Here is a 17646-nt window from a genome sequence, read left to right as displayed (position 1 = left end):
TGGGACTTTCCCCTGGTTATTGCTTCTGTTTCACGGGATCTTCCCCAGATTTCCCCTGGACTGCCTCCATCTGATAAGTCTAGGACTTGCAAGCAGCCTTCCTGGTGCCCCTCCCCCCAGCTGGTAGAACACTCCTCTCCAGTCCAGGACTTTGGACCCATCAGCCCACTCTTTTCACACCTTTTGAACTCTTTCACTATCTCAGAGGATTTTTTTTTTTTTAGCTAGGGTCTTGCTGTGTCACCCAGGCTGGAGTGCAGAGGGGCAATCACGGCTCACTGCAGCCTCGAACTCCTGGGCTTAAGTGATCCTCCATCTCAGCCTCACAATTAGCTGAGGCCACAGGCACTTGCCACCATGCCCAGTTATTATTACTATTATTTTTTCCTAAAGAGGCAAAGTATTGCTCTGTTGTTCAGGCTGGAGTACAGTGGTACCATCCTAGCTCACTGTAGCCTTGGCCTCCTAAGCTCAAGGGATCTTCCCACCCCAACCCCAACCCTTCCCCGCCCAGTAGCTGGGACTACCGGCATGTGCCACCAGGCAAATTTTTATTTATTTATTTTTTTAAAATTTTTGTAGAGACGCATCTCACTATGTTGCCCAGGCTGGATTTTTCTTTCTTTCTTTTTCTCAATGAGTATTGTCTGGCTTCCCCCAGCAGAATATATGCTTCTTAAAGACTAGGGCTTTGTCCATCTTATTATTTTCCAAATTCCTAGAAACTAGAATTGTTCCTGCATAAAATAGATGCTTCATAAATGATTGTCAAGAGAATTACTGCAAAAATGTCTATCTGATAGATGCCTTCTTGCAGGGAGGCTGCACTGCCCTTTCACACAAACACGTACCACATGGGTTAGGGTGTCTATGAACACCTGAAACAGAGAAATAGAGAGAGAGAGAGAGAGAATATTTTCAGAGACAGATGAAGGGAGAAAAAGAAAAATATATATATAGAGAAAGTGTTTATAAGCAAGAAGAGAGAGAGAAATGTGAAAAAGCTAGAGAAAGTGTGAAATTGTTATCATCAAAACAACTTATTTATATCTTGTTTTTTTTTTTAGATGGAGTCTCACTCTCTCACCCAGGCTAGAGTGCAGTGGCACGATCCTGGCTTGCTGCAACCTCTGCCTCCCGGGTTCAAGCCAATCTCCTACCTCAGCCTCCCAAGTAGCTGGGATTACAGGCATGCACCACCATGCCTGGCTAATTTTCGTATTTTAGTAGAGACAGGGTTTCGTCATTTTGGCCAGGCTGGTCTCGAACTCCTGACCTCAAGTGATCCACCTGCCTCAGCCTCCCAAAGTGCTGGGATTACAGGTGTGAGCCACAGCACCTGGCCAAAACAACTTCTAATTATTGCACAAACGGTAAGTCAGGCTCTTTACTAAAAGTGTAAAGACTATCATTTTGTTGAATTCTCATAACACTTGTTTGAGGTAGATAATCTTATTATCTACACTTGACAGATGAAAAAACTAAGTCCCAGTAAGGTAAGGGCACAGTTAATGGTGAATCACCAGAAAGTGACAAAATTGGGATTTGAACCTATCTGTCCAGGCCCAAAGCCAAGCTCTGACCCACTACACAATGGTTCACAGCATTGTAGAGGATGGGGAAATACATCTTTTATGATGGAGTCTCTTTATATTTACTCACATTTCGGGTCAGGGTTAGTGATTTTTCTGATTGAAATGCCTGAATGAAAACTGTATTTTTAGAAAGCCCAACTGAGGAAAATCATGGAGTGTACTAAGCAGAATCATTTTTGAAACAAAGTTGTTCAGCCCTCTTTCTGATCCCCCAGAAAACAAACAAGATGAGTTGTAACTCAAGAACCACAACTGCTCAACTCCAAACCAGGGGTGACAGATCACAAAAGAAACCCTAGAGTGGCTCTGATAGACACATGGCTGCTGTGTACTTGTTTAACTTCTGCTTGTACTCCTGAATGAGTTTGCCCCTGGAGTCAGTGTTTGGATATTTAAATGTGAGGATATCATTAAGCACAGAACAAATTTTCTGCGTAATTAAATCACCCGGCCTTTGAAAACCAAACAGCAGGAAATGCAGAAGAAAAAGCTTGGATGCATGTTAAACACTTTCCTTGTACAGAAGTCAACACTAGGAATTTCTTTTTTCTTTTTTTTTTTTTTTTTTTTTTTTTTTTTGAGACGGAGTCTCGCTCTGTCACCCAGGCTGGAGTGCAGTGGCCGGATCTCAGCTCACTGCAAGCTCCGCCTCCCGGGTTCACGCCATTCTCCGGCCTCAGCCTCCCGAGTAGCTGGGACTACAGGCGCCTGCCACCTCGCCCGGCTAGTTTTTTTTTGTATTTCTTAATAGAGACGGGGTTTCACCGTGTTAGCCAGGATGGTCTCGATCTCCTGACCTTGTGATCCGCCCGTCTCGGCCTCCCAAAGTGCTGGGATTACAGGCTTGAGCCACCGCGCCCGGCCTCTTTTTTCTTTTTTAAGACAGAGTTTCACTCTTGTTGCCCAGGCTGGAGTGCAAGGCACGATCTCGGCTCACGGCAACCTCTGCTTCCTGGGTTCAAGAGATTCTCCTGCCTCAGTCACCTGAGTAACTGGGATTACAGGCATGCGCCACCACGCCCAGCTAATTTTGTATTTTTAGTAGAGACGGGGTTTCTCCATGTTGGTTAGGCTGGTCTCAAATTCCCGACTTCAGGTGATCCACCCACCTCGACTTCCCAAAGTGCTGGGATTACAGGCGTGAGTCATGGCACTCGGCCAATTCCAGGAATTTCAGAGTTGGAATTCTCCAGGACTCTCCCTAGCAAATGCATACTTTCTTTTTTTCATTTCATTTCTTTTTTTTTAATTTGTTTTTTCAGAGACAGGGTCTTACTATGTTGCCCAGGCTGGTCTTGAACTCCTCACCTCAGCCTCCAAAGTGCTGGGATTAAAGGCGTGAGCTACTGCACCTGGCCTATTTAATTAATTGTGGTTTTTTTGAGATGGAGTGTCGCTCTGTCACCCAGGCTGAAGTGCAGTAGTGCAATCACGACTCACTGTAACCTCCACCTCCCAGGTTCAAGCAATTCTCCTGTCTCAGCCTCCCAAATAGCTGGGATTATATGTGTGTGCCACCACACCTGACTAATTTTTGTATTTTTAGTAGAGATGGGGTTTCACCGTGTTGGCCAGGCTGGTCTTGAATTCCTGACCTCAAGTGATCTGCCCGCCTCAGCCTCCCAATGTGCTAGGATTACAGGCATAAGCCACCACACCTGGCCGATTTTATTTTTTATGGAGATGGGGTCTCACTATGTTGGCTGTGCTGACCTCAAACTCCTGACCTCAAGCAATCCTCTCACTTCTTAGCCTCTTAAAGTGCTGGGATTACAGGCATGAGCCACTGTGCCAGGTCTTAAACGTTTTATTTTTTTTGCAAATGCACATTTTCATACACAAAAAAATGTTACTATGTTATGGGATTTACCGCTTACCTCACTTCTACCAGAGCCTGTTCATGAAACTTAGAGAATTCGATCTTTAACAACAAAGCCTAATACATTCTACATGTTCTATGTCAGGGGTTGGCAAACTTTTTCTGTAAAGGAGCAGATGGTAAATATTTTAGACTCTGTAGACCATATGTCCTTTGTCACAACTAATCATCCTGCTGTTACAGTGCCAACATAGCCGTAGATAATACATAAATGGGCAGGCACGATGGCTCAGACCTGTAGTCCTAGCACTTTGTGAGGCTGGCTGGGAAGATCACTTGAGCCAGGAGTTTGAAATCAGCCTGGGCAACGAAGCAAGATCCCATCTCCACCAAAAGAAAAATGACAATACATAAATGAATAGGTGTCACCGGTTCCCAATATGACTTTATTTACCAGTGCTGACATTTGAATTTCATATAGTTTTCTTGTGTCATGAAATTATATATATATGTATGTATATTTGAGATAGGATCTCGCTTTATTGCCCAAGCTGGAGTGAAGTGGTGCAATCATAGCTCACTGCAGCCTTGAACTCCTGGGGTCAAGTGATCCTCCTGCCTCAGCCTCCCAAATCACTGAAATTACAGGCATGAGGTTTGATTTATTTTTTAAATTTTTTGTACAGATGGGGTCTTACAGTGTTGCAGTTTTCCTGAGAAAGTTGCATAAAGGGCTCCAGCTAGCCATGTTCATACACATACCTGCATGCCTACCCTATTTTCTCCTCTCTTTTCCCATCCCTAGCCCATGAGTCCATAAAGAGGCAAGAACCTTCTTTTTTTTTTTGAGACAGAGTCTTGCTCTGTTGCCCAGGCTGGAGTGCAGTGGCGCCATCTTGACTCCCTGCAAGTTCCACCTCCTGGGTTCACGCCATTCTCCTGCCTCAGCCTCCCGAGTAGCTGGGACTACAGGCGCCCGCCACCATGCCTGACTAATTTTTTTTTTGCATTTTTTAGTAGAGACAGGGTTTCACTATGTTAGGAAAGTCTCGATCTCCTGACTTCGTGATCCACCCGCCTCGGCCTCCCAAAGTGCTGGGATTACAGGCATGAGCCACTGTGCTGAGCATAATCTTTGTATTTTTAGTAGAGACAGGGTTTCACCAGATTGGCCAGGCTGGTCTCGAACTACTGACCTCGTGATCCACCTGCCTCGGCCTCCCAAAATGCTGAGATTAGAGGCGTGAGTCACTGTGCCCGGCCAAGAACCTTTTCTTCAGTGCCCCTTGGCAGTGAGAAGGTTCCTGCCATCTGTGCTGTATGCACTTGACTCTTATCTTGTACCCTTTGGTGGGGAAAAATGGAAGACTGGGGAGTCAGGGCCTCTTTCTGCTGCTTGCATGTACTTCTGCAGTTAAGCAAATAAAGGCTTGACTGTTACTTTTAGTTTGGCTCCTTGTCCTAACTGAACACCTTGACCCCTGATTGAGTAACAGATTGGAGCTGGCAACCAGGCAACATATTTAGCTAGAACTGAATAATATCGTTTTCTTTTTATTATCTAATCTTGATCCTATGTGTTACCTTCCACTGTGGCAAAAGGCACAGAAGTTGTCTTTGTGACATGAAATTTCCTCCTAAAGTAGGTGGCTCACACCTGTAATCCCAACACTTTGGGAGGCTGAGGTGGATGGATCACTTGAGGTCAGGAGTTCAAGACCAGCCCAGCCAACATGGTGAAACCCCATCTCTACTAAACATACCAAAATTTTCCGGGCAACAGCTACTTGGGAGGCTGAGGTTGCAGTGAACCGAGATCCCACCACTGCATTCCAGCCTGGGTAACAGAGCAAGACTCCATCTCAAAAAACAAAAACAAAAACAAAAAAACAGAAATTTCCTCCCAAATTTAGTTAAGTAAAAGATAATGAATGGTGTACGTGGAAATAAGTCAAGTAGATATGACATAGTACAAGGTGGCAAGTGGATATAGTGACAGAACGTGACTGAGGTTGGGAATAACTCGTATAACTCTATGCTTTGGGAATATTTGGCCTTCAAAGGGACAGGTGACTAAAGTGCCAGTATTGCTTCATGCTGTTAAGCACATTTGCTAACAGCAGCAAGGGCGCACTTACATCCCGTATTGCTTCATAGAGTGCTTTGAATGTCGGTTGCTTATCATCATGGTAGACGCCTCGGTTTCCATGCAGAACAGACACGCCTTCATGCTCAGCCTCTCTGCAGTTGCTTCCATACATGCAGTGATCGGGACGGTAGTTCCACTGGCAGGGGAATACATAGAGACACTCTGGTGGTAAAAAGAGGAAGACATATATGTCCACAGTCAGTGCCAGCTCTCATGCACATGTCCCGTGATTAAACTGTTTCCGCTAACTGTACACACCATATAATTTTAAGGTACAGGAGTGTGATTTTTTTACTCATAGATCAAATTTTGCCCCATTTGTCGAAATTCTGAGATCAAGAATTGAAGGGGCACACAGTGATGATGTAGGTTTCATCTAAAAAAAGAAGAGAGTACAGCATCTTAAATAAGAAAGCAGACACAGGTATCAGGTAGCCTGGGTCCAAATCCCAACTCTCTCACTCAAAACCACTGAAATCCATGTCTAGTCACTCAACTTCCTGTACTTCCATTTTCTCATCTGTAAATGAGAATAATAAAACCTCTATCTTAGGCCGGGCGCGGTGGCTCAAGCCTGTAATCCCAGCACTTTGGGAGGCCGAGACGGGTGGATCACGAGGTCAGGAGATCGAGACCATCCTGGTTAACACGGTGAAACCCCGTCTCTACTAAAAAATACAAAAAAAACCTAGCCGGGCGAGGTGGCAGGCGCCTGTAGTCCCAGCTACTCGGGAGGCTGAGGCAGGAGAATGGCGTAAACCCAGCAGGCAGAGCTTGCAGTGAGCTGAGATCCGGCCATTGCACTCCAGCCTGGGTGAGAGAACGAGACTCCGCCTCAAAAAAAAAAAAAAATAAATAAAAAAAAATAAAATAAAATAAAAATAAAACCTCTATCTTATTTTGATGATTAAACTTTAAACATACATGTAAAATGCTTAGGAGGGTATCAAACATATAGTAGTGGTTCAGTAATGTTAGCAGTTGTACTGGCTGGGTATGGTGGCTCACACCTGTAATCCCAGAGTTTGGGAGGCCAAGGTGGAAGGATCACTTGAGGCCAGGAGTTTGAGACCAGCTCGGGCAACATAGTAAGACCCCTGTCTCTATACAAATTTTAAAAATTAGCAGCTGGGCCAGGCACGGTGGCTCACTCCTACAATTCCAGCACTTTAGGAGGCCAAGGCAGGCAAATCACCTGAGGTCAGGAGTGTGAGATCAGCCCGGCCAACATGGCGAAACCCTGTCCCTACTAAAGATACAAAAATTAGCCAGGCATGGTGGCACGCACCTGTAATCCCACCTACTCAGGAGGCTGAGGCGGGAGAATTGCCAGGAGGTGGCAGAGGTTGCACTGATCCAAGATCGCACCACTACACTCCACCCTGAGCAACAAAATGAGACTCTGTCTCAAAACAAAACAAACAAACAAACAAACCGAAAAAAAAAAACAAAAATAAATTAGCCAGGCATGGAGGCACACTTGAAGTTACTTGGGAGGCTGAAATGGGAGGATTCCTTGAGCCCAGGAGTTAGAGATTACCGTGAGCTATGATCATGCCACTGCACTCTAGCCTGTGACGGAGTGAGATCCTGTCTCAAAAAAAAAAAAAAAAAAAAAAAAAAATACACACAAAAAATGTCAAAAATAGTGTTAGCAGTTGTAATCAACTCTTTGGAAAGGTTTTATAAAATGGACAGATCTAAAAAAGAGGAGTCAAGATTAAAGCAAAGATTCCGCTTCAGATTAAGAACAAACAAAAAACAACAACAACAAAAAAAAACAGCAAAAACCCCCATCTTCGGCTGGGTACAGTGGCTCACACCTGTAATCCCAGCACTTTGGAAGGCCGAGGCTGGTGGATAACTTGAGGTCAGGAGTTCGAGACCAGCCTGACCAACATGATGAAACCCTGTCTCTACTAAAAATACAAACATTAGCCAGGCGTGGAGGCAGGAGCCTGTAATCCCAGCTACTCAGGAGGCTGAGGCACGAGAATCTAGAACCCGGAAGGCAGAGGTTGCAGTGAGTTGAGATCACACCACTGCACTCCAGCCTGGGTGACGGAGTGAGACTCCATCTCAAAAACAAAAACCAACAACAACAAAAAAACCCCACCTACAACAGGAAAGAGAAAAACCCCAAAGCAAAAAAGCAAAGAAAAAAAAAACCCTGTGCCAAAGTAACTACATGCACTATGGCCATATGTGCACATATGTACACGGGTGTGTTTGTATCTCTAAACAAGTGGTTCTCAACCAGGGGCAATTTTGCCCCCTCCCCACTCCTCGACCCCAGGGCCATTTGGCAATATTTGGAGGGAGACACTGTTGACTGTTACACATGGGGGAGGCTGCAACTGGCATCTAGTGGGTGCTCTGAACATCCTGTAATGAACAGGACGATCCCCACAATAGCAACAGTGCTGATGTTGAGAAACTCTGCCCTAATCCTATTGGATTCAGAAAGTTTCCTCTTGGTGACCAGAATTATACAATTAGCAATAAATTCATGACCCCCTAGCTTCCCTGCTTCTCAGCTTGATGCTTTTCAGGATCGGGGGCAGAGGAGTGTGGATCAAAGCTCTCTGCAAATGTGTGTTGCTGATCATGAGAAAGGCCCTGTGACAGAGCACAAGACAGGCTTACAGCAAATCAGTAACACCACCACCATTGGAAAAGCAACTTCAAGATGTGCTTGTTCATTGGGTTGATGGCATTCCTGTCTCACGGAAAAATCATTGCTTAGTGATTACTTACAGAAAGCTTCAAGATGGAAAGCAAATAATGAAGTGATTGTCACACATCGTGTCTGGCAGGCTGTGTATGTTTCCATGGCTCAGTCTTTTATAGGACAGTGACATTTAGGCATCTTTTTTCAAATTCCTAATTGCTCATAACATACTGTGACATTTCTCTTTTCTCAGGAGAACTCCATTCCACCATGACATTCCCTTACTTGCATTTACCTGAACATTTGCACATACGTAGTCCCTAAGTGGGACGGAGTAGTGGCCATTCTCAAGTCACCCTATCTACATTTGAATCACAACTCCTCTATTAGCTGCCTGATTTTTCTACAATTTAATGCAGAGGCTGGATGTGAGGATTAAATAAAGGAAAATATCTAAAAGTGCTTTTGAACTGTGCCTGACCACAGCCCAACTGCTTCCTTTTGTCACCCAGTGGGTCACATCACTCATTAACGGTGCTCACCCAAGCATTTACATTGTCTTGCTTAAGCGCCTTCTAAAGTTTCCCATTGAATGAACTGTGCTTGAGTCTGTTTTTGTAAATATACTGATTGATCAAATCAATGAATATTTGTTGAGTGTCTGCTGTGGACAAAGCAAATAATGGAACAGTCCAGTCCCTGCCTTCATGGAGTTTAGATTGGTGATGAGAATTTTTGCCTCTTTCCAAGTAGTTTAGGGCTCTACTACAAAAAGAAACCTTTTCTCGGCAGGGTGTGTGGTGGCTCATGCCTGTAATCCCAGCACTTTGGGAGGTCGAGACGGGCAGATCATGAGGTCAGGAGTTCGAGACTGGCCTGGCCAACATGGTGAAACCTCGCCTCTACTAAAAATACAAAAATTAGCTAGGCGTGATGGCGTGTGCCTGTAGTCCCAGCTACTTGGGAGGCTGAGGCAGAAGAATTGCTTGAACCTGGGAGGCGGAGGTTGTAGTGAGCCACGATCGCGCCACTGCACTCCAGCCTGAGGGACAGAGTAAGACTCTGTCTCAAAAAAAAAAAAAAAAAAAAGAAAGAAACTTTTTCTCTCTTTGCAACCTCCTTAGAGGACTGAGCCCAGTGAGAGGCACTCCAAGGCAGAAAACAAATAGAAAGGGCAGAGACTCTGGAATCAGAAGTACAGAGGTGCAAACCTGGCTTCTACCCCCATCTAGCTCTGTAACCGTGGTGAGTTCGAAAAACATTTCACCTCGATCTAACAGCAGTAAAGAGAAGCCAAGGTCAGGCATGGTGGCTCATGCCTATAATCCCGGCACTTTGGGAGGTCAAGGTGGGAGGACTGCTTGAGCTCAGGAGTTTGAGACCAACCTGGGCAACAAAGCGAGACTCCGTCTCTACAAAATTAAAAAATTTGGCCAGGCACGGTGGCTCATGCCTGTAATCTCAGCACTTTGGGAGGCTGAGGCGGGTAGATCACCTGAGGTCGGGAGTTTGAGACCAGCCTGACCAACATGGAGAAACCCCATCTCTACTAAAAATACAAAAAAATTAGGTGGGCATGGTGGCACATGACTGTAATCACAGCTACTCGGGAGGGTGAGGCAGGAGAATCGCTTGAACCTGGGAGGCAGAGGTTGTGATGAGCCGAGAATGCACCATTGCACTCCAGCCTGGGCAACAAGAGCGAAACTCTGTCTCAAAAAAAAAAAAAAAAAAAAAAAAAAAAAAATTAGCTGGGCCTGGTGGTACACACCTGTAATCCCAGCTACTCAGGAGGCCGAGGCAGGAGAATTGCTTGAGTCCAGGATGTGGAGGTTGCACTGAGCCAAGATCGCACCACTGCACTCTAGCCTGGGCAACAGGGTGAGACTGTCTCAAAAAAAAAAAAAAAAAAAAAAATTCTCCCGACCTCAGGTGATCTGCCCGCCTTGGCCTCCCAAAGTGCTGGTATTACAGGCATCAGCTACCGTGCCCAGCCAGAGTTTTGTATTTTTAGTAGAGACAGGGTTTCGCCATGTTGGCCAGGCTGGTCTCGAACTCCTGACCTCAAGTAATCTGCCCGCCTCAGCCTCCCAGTGCTGGGATTACAGGTGTCAGCCACTGTGCCCAATCTACTCCTCTCCTTATATTTCTGATTATTTCATACTCTTGGGATCTCTAAGATTATGAACTAGTTTATGCCTGATCATTTTAACTTCATGGTAATATAGGCTTGCTACACTTTTTTATATTTTTATTTTTTAGTAGAGATGGGGGTCTTACCACATTGCCCAGGCTGGTCTTGGACACCTGGCCTCAAGCAATCCTCCCTGCTCAGCCTCCTAAAGTGTTGGGATTACAGGCATGAGCCCCCACACCTGGCCTCTCTTAATGCTCTGTATCAATAGAATGGAGGCTGTTCAACTGCACTGTTAATGTTTTTTTTTTTTTTTTTTTTCAATGTCCCATCCTGGAACTGAGATTTCCCAGCATTCTCTTTTTCCTTATTTCAGAATACTCCTTGTTCCAGAAAAGGCAATTAATTTTGTTCAGAAGACTTTTCTGATAACACAGTCTAAGGAAGCTCTTCTCTCTCCAGCCTTGAGGGTCTCTCTCTCAACCCCTCATTTGTTTCCTCCATCTCATTTACCACAATTTGTGATTTTGAACAACTAGTTATTCTTTAGGAGTCTATCTTCCACCTCTTCCAACAAAAGGTAGGTTTCGTGAAACCAGTAACTTTGCTTTAACTCGTCTGATGCCATATTCCTGGCACTTAGCCCTGTGGCTGGCACACAGTGCTCAAAAACTAGCGGCTGAATGAATGAATGAAATGCAAACTATACCTCCTTTCACCAAATGCATCTTTTCCCTTTCTCTGGCTTTCTATCTCTCCTTTCTCTCCCGAACTTCCCTTTTCTCTCATTTTCCTTGCTGTGGCTCTTTCTCTTCCATTTATTAATACTTTGCCCCTTCTCTCCCTTTTCTTAATTCCATTCATTGAATCAAACAACACTTCTGAACACCAACTCCATTTAAAGCACTAAGCCTTGCACTGTGAAAGACACAAAGTTGACACAACCCCTTCTCACATAGACCGTACAGTTTTTGTCCTTTCTCTTGTGTTTTACATCAGGGCTCATGAACTTCCCAGACTCCCGAAACAGCGATTTGTTACCAGTTTCCTAGAACAGTCCCAGTATGAAGTAACTGGGCCTGTCAACCCCACAACGTAGCACTCATAACTGCCTGTTGCTGGGTGCTTTGGTGTGGTGAATATACAATGTGGTTGCATGCTCAAGGGCAGGGCTCCAGAGACCCCAGGCAGGATGAGAATAAGGCCTTCCTGGGGCCACTGAAGAGACTTGTCCCATGTGAGTGAGTCCTGCTCCCTGAGGTTCCCATGAACTCCTCCTGCCTCCCTAGTATCACACACTCAACTCACAATCTACATGTATTCCATGGGCATTTCAGCTCTTCTCTCTCCCCTCAGGCAGAATGCTACTGCCTTTACTCTAGCCTGATGCCCTGCCTTGTCATTTATACTTGGCTGGTTTCATTTTCTTCCCTACCCACATCTCAGTTTTCTAGAAATTGCCCTTGAAGAAAGAGCAGACCTACGTGGTGACGTTTGAGAGAGGAAAATGCCACATGACTTTGCCCTTCTAGAGCCTGATCAAGCGTGCTCTCCCACATTAAAGAGAACTCAGTCGCAGCTGGGCTGGGCCAGTCTCTTTTTCGCTAAGAATTTGAATTAGGAAATAGAGGAGCTCCATCATCATTGATTGTGGACTTGTGAAGATGTATTCACTTACGGTTGACAAACAGGTTGGGCCATGGGCAAACAGAGAATGCGGTCTGAGAGACAAAATAGAATCAGACTGGCATGTAGAGAAGCAAAGATGACAGAAACCATGAGGCCTCTGAGAGATGAAGAAACTGCTTTGGTCCTTGGCAACTTCCCAAGGCCAGTTCTTATGAAGCCTGGTTTGACCTGACTTGTGTGGTCATGAGACTGCCCCTGGCCTCTTACAATATCTGCCCTCATTTAGCTGGTCTGAGTGGAGCTGTGTTCCCTGAAACCTAAGTGCATTCATTTAAACACATCTTCCTATATAGAATTCTCTTTTGGTTCCTGTCAGATTTACCCCTTCCATAGAACTCTGCTCTTGACTCAGACTCACTTTTGAGGGTGTGAACTCAGTTTTCCACCCCTTGATGAAGCTGTCTTGACTCACCTGCCAGGAAATGTCCTGTGAGCTGAGCGACCTGCATGCCCCCACGGGTTTCAGCTGTCTTAAGTCAGTCTACTACCCAGCACTGCAATTATACACCCATAGGCATTTACTATCTAATTATAGCAAGAGTTTTAAAACACTTTCTAGCTAATGACTTTTAAACACATTTTAAAAAGCGGTGTTATCAGATACAAGAGACTATAATAATGACAACATTCCTGATGTGTGCTACAGGTTTTATGTGCATTGGTTCACCCATAGCAACCTGAAGAACCATAACAGTAAACATGTTTATCTGCTGTGCCATAGCTAATACTGTCTCCCTCTCTCCTTTCCAGGGATAAAGCTGACAAATCCTTTTTTCAAATACAGTTTGTTCTGGTTTGTGGAAAGTACTCTGCAATCAATATACATGAAGAGAAACCTTACAATGTGATGGATATTGCTGGATCTCAGTTTAATCAAGTACCTGGGTAAAGTATGAAATAGGAAGATCAAATGCAGGCTGCACAAAGAACAATCAGGGAGTTAACCTAACAATCACTCATCTAAAACCAGAAAACTTGGTTATTTACTTGATACTGTGCAGAACCAGGATTTAGAACAACGTCACGATTCTTTTCCAATATCCTGTTTTACTCAATGGATCTCAGATGGAGAGTGAAGAAGCAATTAAACTCCTCTGGTTTCAGCCCCAATTAAAGACAAGGGACTCCTGTTTAATTGCAAAGCTGCTTACGACTGCCTTCGAGTATTATTTATTTACTCACTAATCACATCCTCAAATAATCAGCAACAGGCTAAGAAGAACTGCAGAGGCAACTGTGTGAATCTTTTGGATTCCTCAGTTTGGGAATACAGACAGAGAGACTTACATTAGATCGTTTCGGCCACATGACAAAGAGGAAAATGCAGTATTTAAAGAAAAGGGCCGGGTGTGGTGGCTCACACCTGTAATCCCTCAAGTGATCCACCAGGGGGATCAAAAAATTACCTGGGCATGGTGGAGGATGCCTGTAATACAAAAATTACAAGAATTAGCTGGGCGTGGTGGTAGGTGCCTGTAATCCCAGCTACTTGGGAGGCTGAGTCAGAAGAATCGCTTGAACCCAGGAGGCAGAGGTTGCAGTGAGCACACCACACTCCAGCCTCGGTGACAGAGCAAGACTCCATCTCAAAACAACCAACCAAACAACCAGACAAACACAAAACGGGTCATGGTGGCTCATGCCTGTAATCCCAGCATTTTAGGAGGCCGAGGAAAGTGGATCACCTGAGGTCAGGAGTTCAAGACCAGCCTTGCCAACACGGCAAAACCCTGTCTCTACTAAAAGTACAAAAATTAGCCAGGGGTGTTGGTGCATGCCTGTAGTCCCAGCTACTTGGGAGGCTGAGATAGGAGAATTGCTTGAACCTGGGGGTCAGAGATTGCAGTGAGACGAGATGGTGCCATTGCACTCCAGCCTGGGTGACAGAGCCAGATTCCATCTCAAGAAAAAAAAGAAAAAAGATGAAACCTACCTAAGAAGAAAAAGGAAGAGATGCAGACATACTGTCACAGCGAAATGGCTTAAAGCATGCCCTAAGAGGCTGGGCATGGTGACTTGCCTGAAATCCTAGCACTTCGGGAGGCCGAGGCAGGAGGATCACTTGAGCCCAGGAGTTCTAGATGACCTTGGGCAACATAATGAGACTGCCCCCCAATCTCTATAAAAAATTTTAAAAATTTGGCTGGGCGCAGTGGCTCACGCTTGTAATCCCAACACTTTGGGAGGCCGAGGGAGGTGGATCACATGAGGTCAGGAGTTTGAGACCAGCCTGGCCAACATGACAAAACCCTGTCTCTACTAAATATATAAAAATTAGTCGGGTGTGGTGGCGGGTACCTGTAATCCCAGCTACTCGGGAGGCTGAGGCAGGAGAATTGGCTTGAACGTGGGAGGCAGAAGTTGTAGTGAGCTGAAATCATGCCACTGTACTCCAGCCTGGGCGACAGAGCAAGACTCCCTCTCAAAAAAAAAAAAAAAAAAAAAAAATTCGCTGGGTGTGGTGGTGCACACCTATAGTCCCAGCTACTTGGGAGGCTGAGGTGCGAGGATCACTTGAGCTCAGGAGGTTAAGGCTGCAGTGAGCCATAATTGCACTACTGTGTACCAGCCTGCGAGACAGAGTGAGGCTTCATCTCATTAAAAAAAAAAAAAAAAAAAAAAAAAAGCCTGGGCACACTGGCTGATGCCTACAATCCCAGCACTTTGGGAGGAGGAGGTGGGGAGATCACCTGAGGTCAGGAGTTCGAGGCCAGCCTGGCCAACACGGGGAAATCCCGTCTCTACTAAAAATACAAAAATCAGTCAGGAACAATGGCACACTCCTGTAATCTCAGCTACTTGGGAGGCTGAGGCAGAACAATTGCTGGAACCCAGGAGGTGGAGATTGCAGTGAGCTGAGATCATGCCACTGCACCCCAGCCTGGGTGATAGAGCCAGACTCTGTCTCAAAAAAAAAAAAAAAAAAAAAAAAAGCTATAAGTGAACAGCTAAGACATTCCCCTTTCCTCTACTAAATTAGTATTGGGAATCTTTCCAAGAAACTCTGTATCAACCTGCTTTTCTTTCTTTTCGATGATTTGATCCTTTTTGATCCAAAGACAAATGAAATTGAGTTTTATTCCAGAATTTTGTTTTTTTAAAAAGGTGCACAGTATATGTTCCAAGGGTAACATACAAACAAACACAGGCAAAGTCTTTCTGAACAGCAGTCTCTACTTCAGGATTTTTAAATGAAAAAGAAAGGCCTGAAAAGGGTACGGTAAGGATTGCTTTTTTTTGCCAAAAGATCTCTCTCAAGAAGAAAACATAGTTTTAATTTTTTTTGAGACGGAGTCTCATTCTGTTGCCCAAGCTGGAGTGCAGTGGCGCCATCTTGGCTCACTGCAACCTCCACCTCCCAGGTTCAAGTGATTCTCCTGCCTCAGCCTTCCGGTAGCTGGGATTACAGGCACCTACCACCACGTCCGGCTTTTTTGGATTTTTAGTAGAGATGGGGTTTCACCACGTTGGGTAGGCTGGTCTCAAACTCCCGACCTCAAGTGATCTGCCCACCTCGGCCTCCCAAAGTGCTGGGATTACAGGTGTGAGCCACTGCGCCCGGCAGTTTTAATTTTTAATAAGAATAAAGTTTTAGTTAAAAAAAAAAAGTTTTAACAAGGAAGAGGAAAAGAGAATTTCATTAGCTTTACGTGTTAATATAAACACATAGAGAAAGGGAGATGAAAATTTCCCTTTCTCCCTCTACCCCACCAAATCATCCACCGAACAATATAAGAAGAATTTATTTTGCCCCAGATGAAAAGCAAAAAGGATTTGGGGATCTGAGTTCTTTTTATAGTTGTTTTGACCCTGAATATGTTCCTTAACTCCAAGGACCCTGAGAATCAATTCCCTTCAATCTAGCAGTTGTTCAGGTTACAGGGTCTCCTGCCTAGATTATAATATTTCCATTTAGTTTCGTGCCTCACATCAATTTTGACTGCACTTCTTAGAAGAATGGTATAGCAAAATCTAAAAGATATCCTCTAAAAATGAGTCCAGTGTTGGAAGTTTCAACATTTGGCCTTTTGTGTCAGTAGTGCAAGGCCCCGCCTCCATCAGATATCCAGGGGGGTGGATGAAAGGGCAAACTTCGCAGGGGAACACAGGCTCCTCTGTGCACAATTCAAGCCTAGTCAATAGCAACCCGGGCATGGAATGTGCTCCATGGGGCGTGCTGAGTGTACTCCTACACAGAAAGCATTCTCCAAAGATAACCTACCTGGATTGAAATAAAAAATAATATTTAATAAATCCTGGTCTCCCCACGTGATGGCATTCTTGTACTTCTGGTACAGAGGGTACAACATGTCCTCCCAAGCCAGGCCTGTTGGAATCATGCTGTTCTGGAAAAGAGAAAACCATCAGAACAGCTGAAGCAAAGCAAATACATTTTGTCCACTGAGAAACAATGTAAAGAGACTGGTTTTCTTCCCTTCAGTGGAGGGAAACAAATACAGGAGGGGTCCTGCTATTCTCAGGGCACAGAACAAAGCAAAATTTGGGCTGTTGATTGCATCGCTCTTGTCAGTTGTACACACAGCTACTAGATGGACCAGGAACTTATAGTTGAACCTATGGTTTCTACTCAGAAAACCATGCCCGGAATGGAACCCCTTCCTTCTTTCTCTTCCCTCCTTCCTTCTTCCTTCCTTCCTTTTTTTTTTTTTTTTTTTTTTTTTTTTTTTGAGACAGAGTCTCACTCTGTCACCCAGGCTGGAGTGCAGTGGCACGATCTCAGCTTACTGCAACCTCCACCTCCCAGGTTCAAGCAATTCTCATGCCTCAGCCTCCCAAGCAGCTGAGACTACAGGTGCACGCCATCATGCCCAGCTACTTTTTTGTATTTTTAGTAGAGACGGGGTTTCCCCATGTTGGCCAGGCTGTTCTCAAACTCCTGACCTCAAGTGATTCACCTGCCTCCCAAAGTGCTGGGATTATAGGCGTGAGGCACCACACCTAAGAAAGGGCAAAGTCTTTCTGAACAGCAGCCTCTACTTCAGGATTCTCTACTCTACTCCACCTTTCTTAGGTGAACATCTCTCTTAGGCTTATTTCCTCACTGTGAGGTGAAGGAACAAAATGCAGATAACAGAGTTCAGGTATCTTAAGGAAAAATACCTTTCCTTGTCTTAAACAATGATTTACTTTTAAAATAAAAGTAACATATTCACAAACTGAACTATTCCAACAGCACATAAAAATATAAAATAAAAAAGTAAAAATATTCTTCTTCCCTATCCCATTCCCACTTTCCCCAGAAGTATCCACAATTAACAATTAATGGTCTCTTAGGTATTCTTCTGCACATTTCTTTTCCTTTCTTTCTTTTTTTAGAAACAGGGTCTCACTCTGTTGTTTAAGGTGAACTGCAGTGGCTAAACACAGCCTTGACTTGCCGGATTCAAGTGATCCTTCCATCTCAGCCTCCCAAGTAGCTGGGGCTACAACCATGTGCCAGCATGCCCCATTAATTCTTCTGGAAATTTCTAAAGCATACAAATAATCACAGTCTCTGTCGCCAGGCTGGAGTACAGTGGCGTGATCTTGGCTCACTGCAACCTCTGCTGTCCGGGTTCACATGATTCT

The 17646-nt window shown here is 44.7% G+C and overlaps 1 protein-coding gene across 1 annotated transcript in view; it reads right to left on the bottom strand.

Annotated features, from left to right (window-relative positions):
- The window catches only part of GXYLT2 (glucoside xylosyltransferase 2), a 65997-nt gene that overhangs the window by 6457 nt on the left and 41894 nt on the right, over positions 1-17646 (bottom strand). Inside the window, exons 4-5 of the mRNA XM_050781358.1 lie at positions 16280-16403; positions 5553-5725 (exon numbers count right to left, since the gene is read on the bottom strand). Coding sequence (XP_050637315.1) covers positions 5553-5725; positions 16280-16403 — 297 coding nt within the window. The remainder of the gene's footprint in view (positions 1-5552; positions 5726-16279; positions 16404-17646) is intronic.

The sequence above is a fragment of the Macaca thibetana genome, chromosome 2 (assembly GCF_024542745.1).
Source record: "Macaca thibetana thibetana isolate TM-01 chromosome 2, ASM2454274v1, whole genome shotgun sequence".
Taxonomy (NCBI): Eukaryota; Metazoa; Chordata; class Mammalia; order Primates; family Cercopithecidae; genus Macaca; species Macaca thibetana.
The sequence above is the reverse complement of the archived record's forward strand: the minus strand, read 5'-3'. Positions and strand labels throughout refer to the sequence as shown.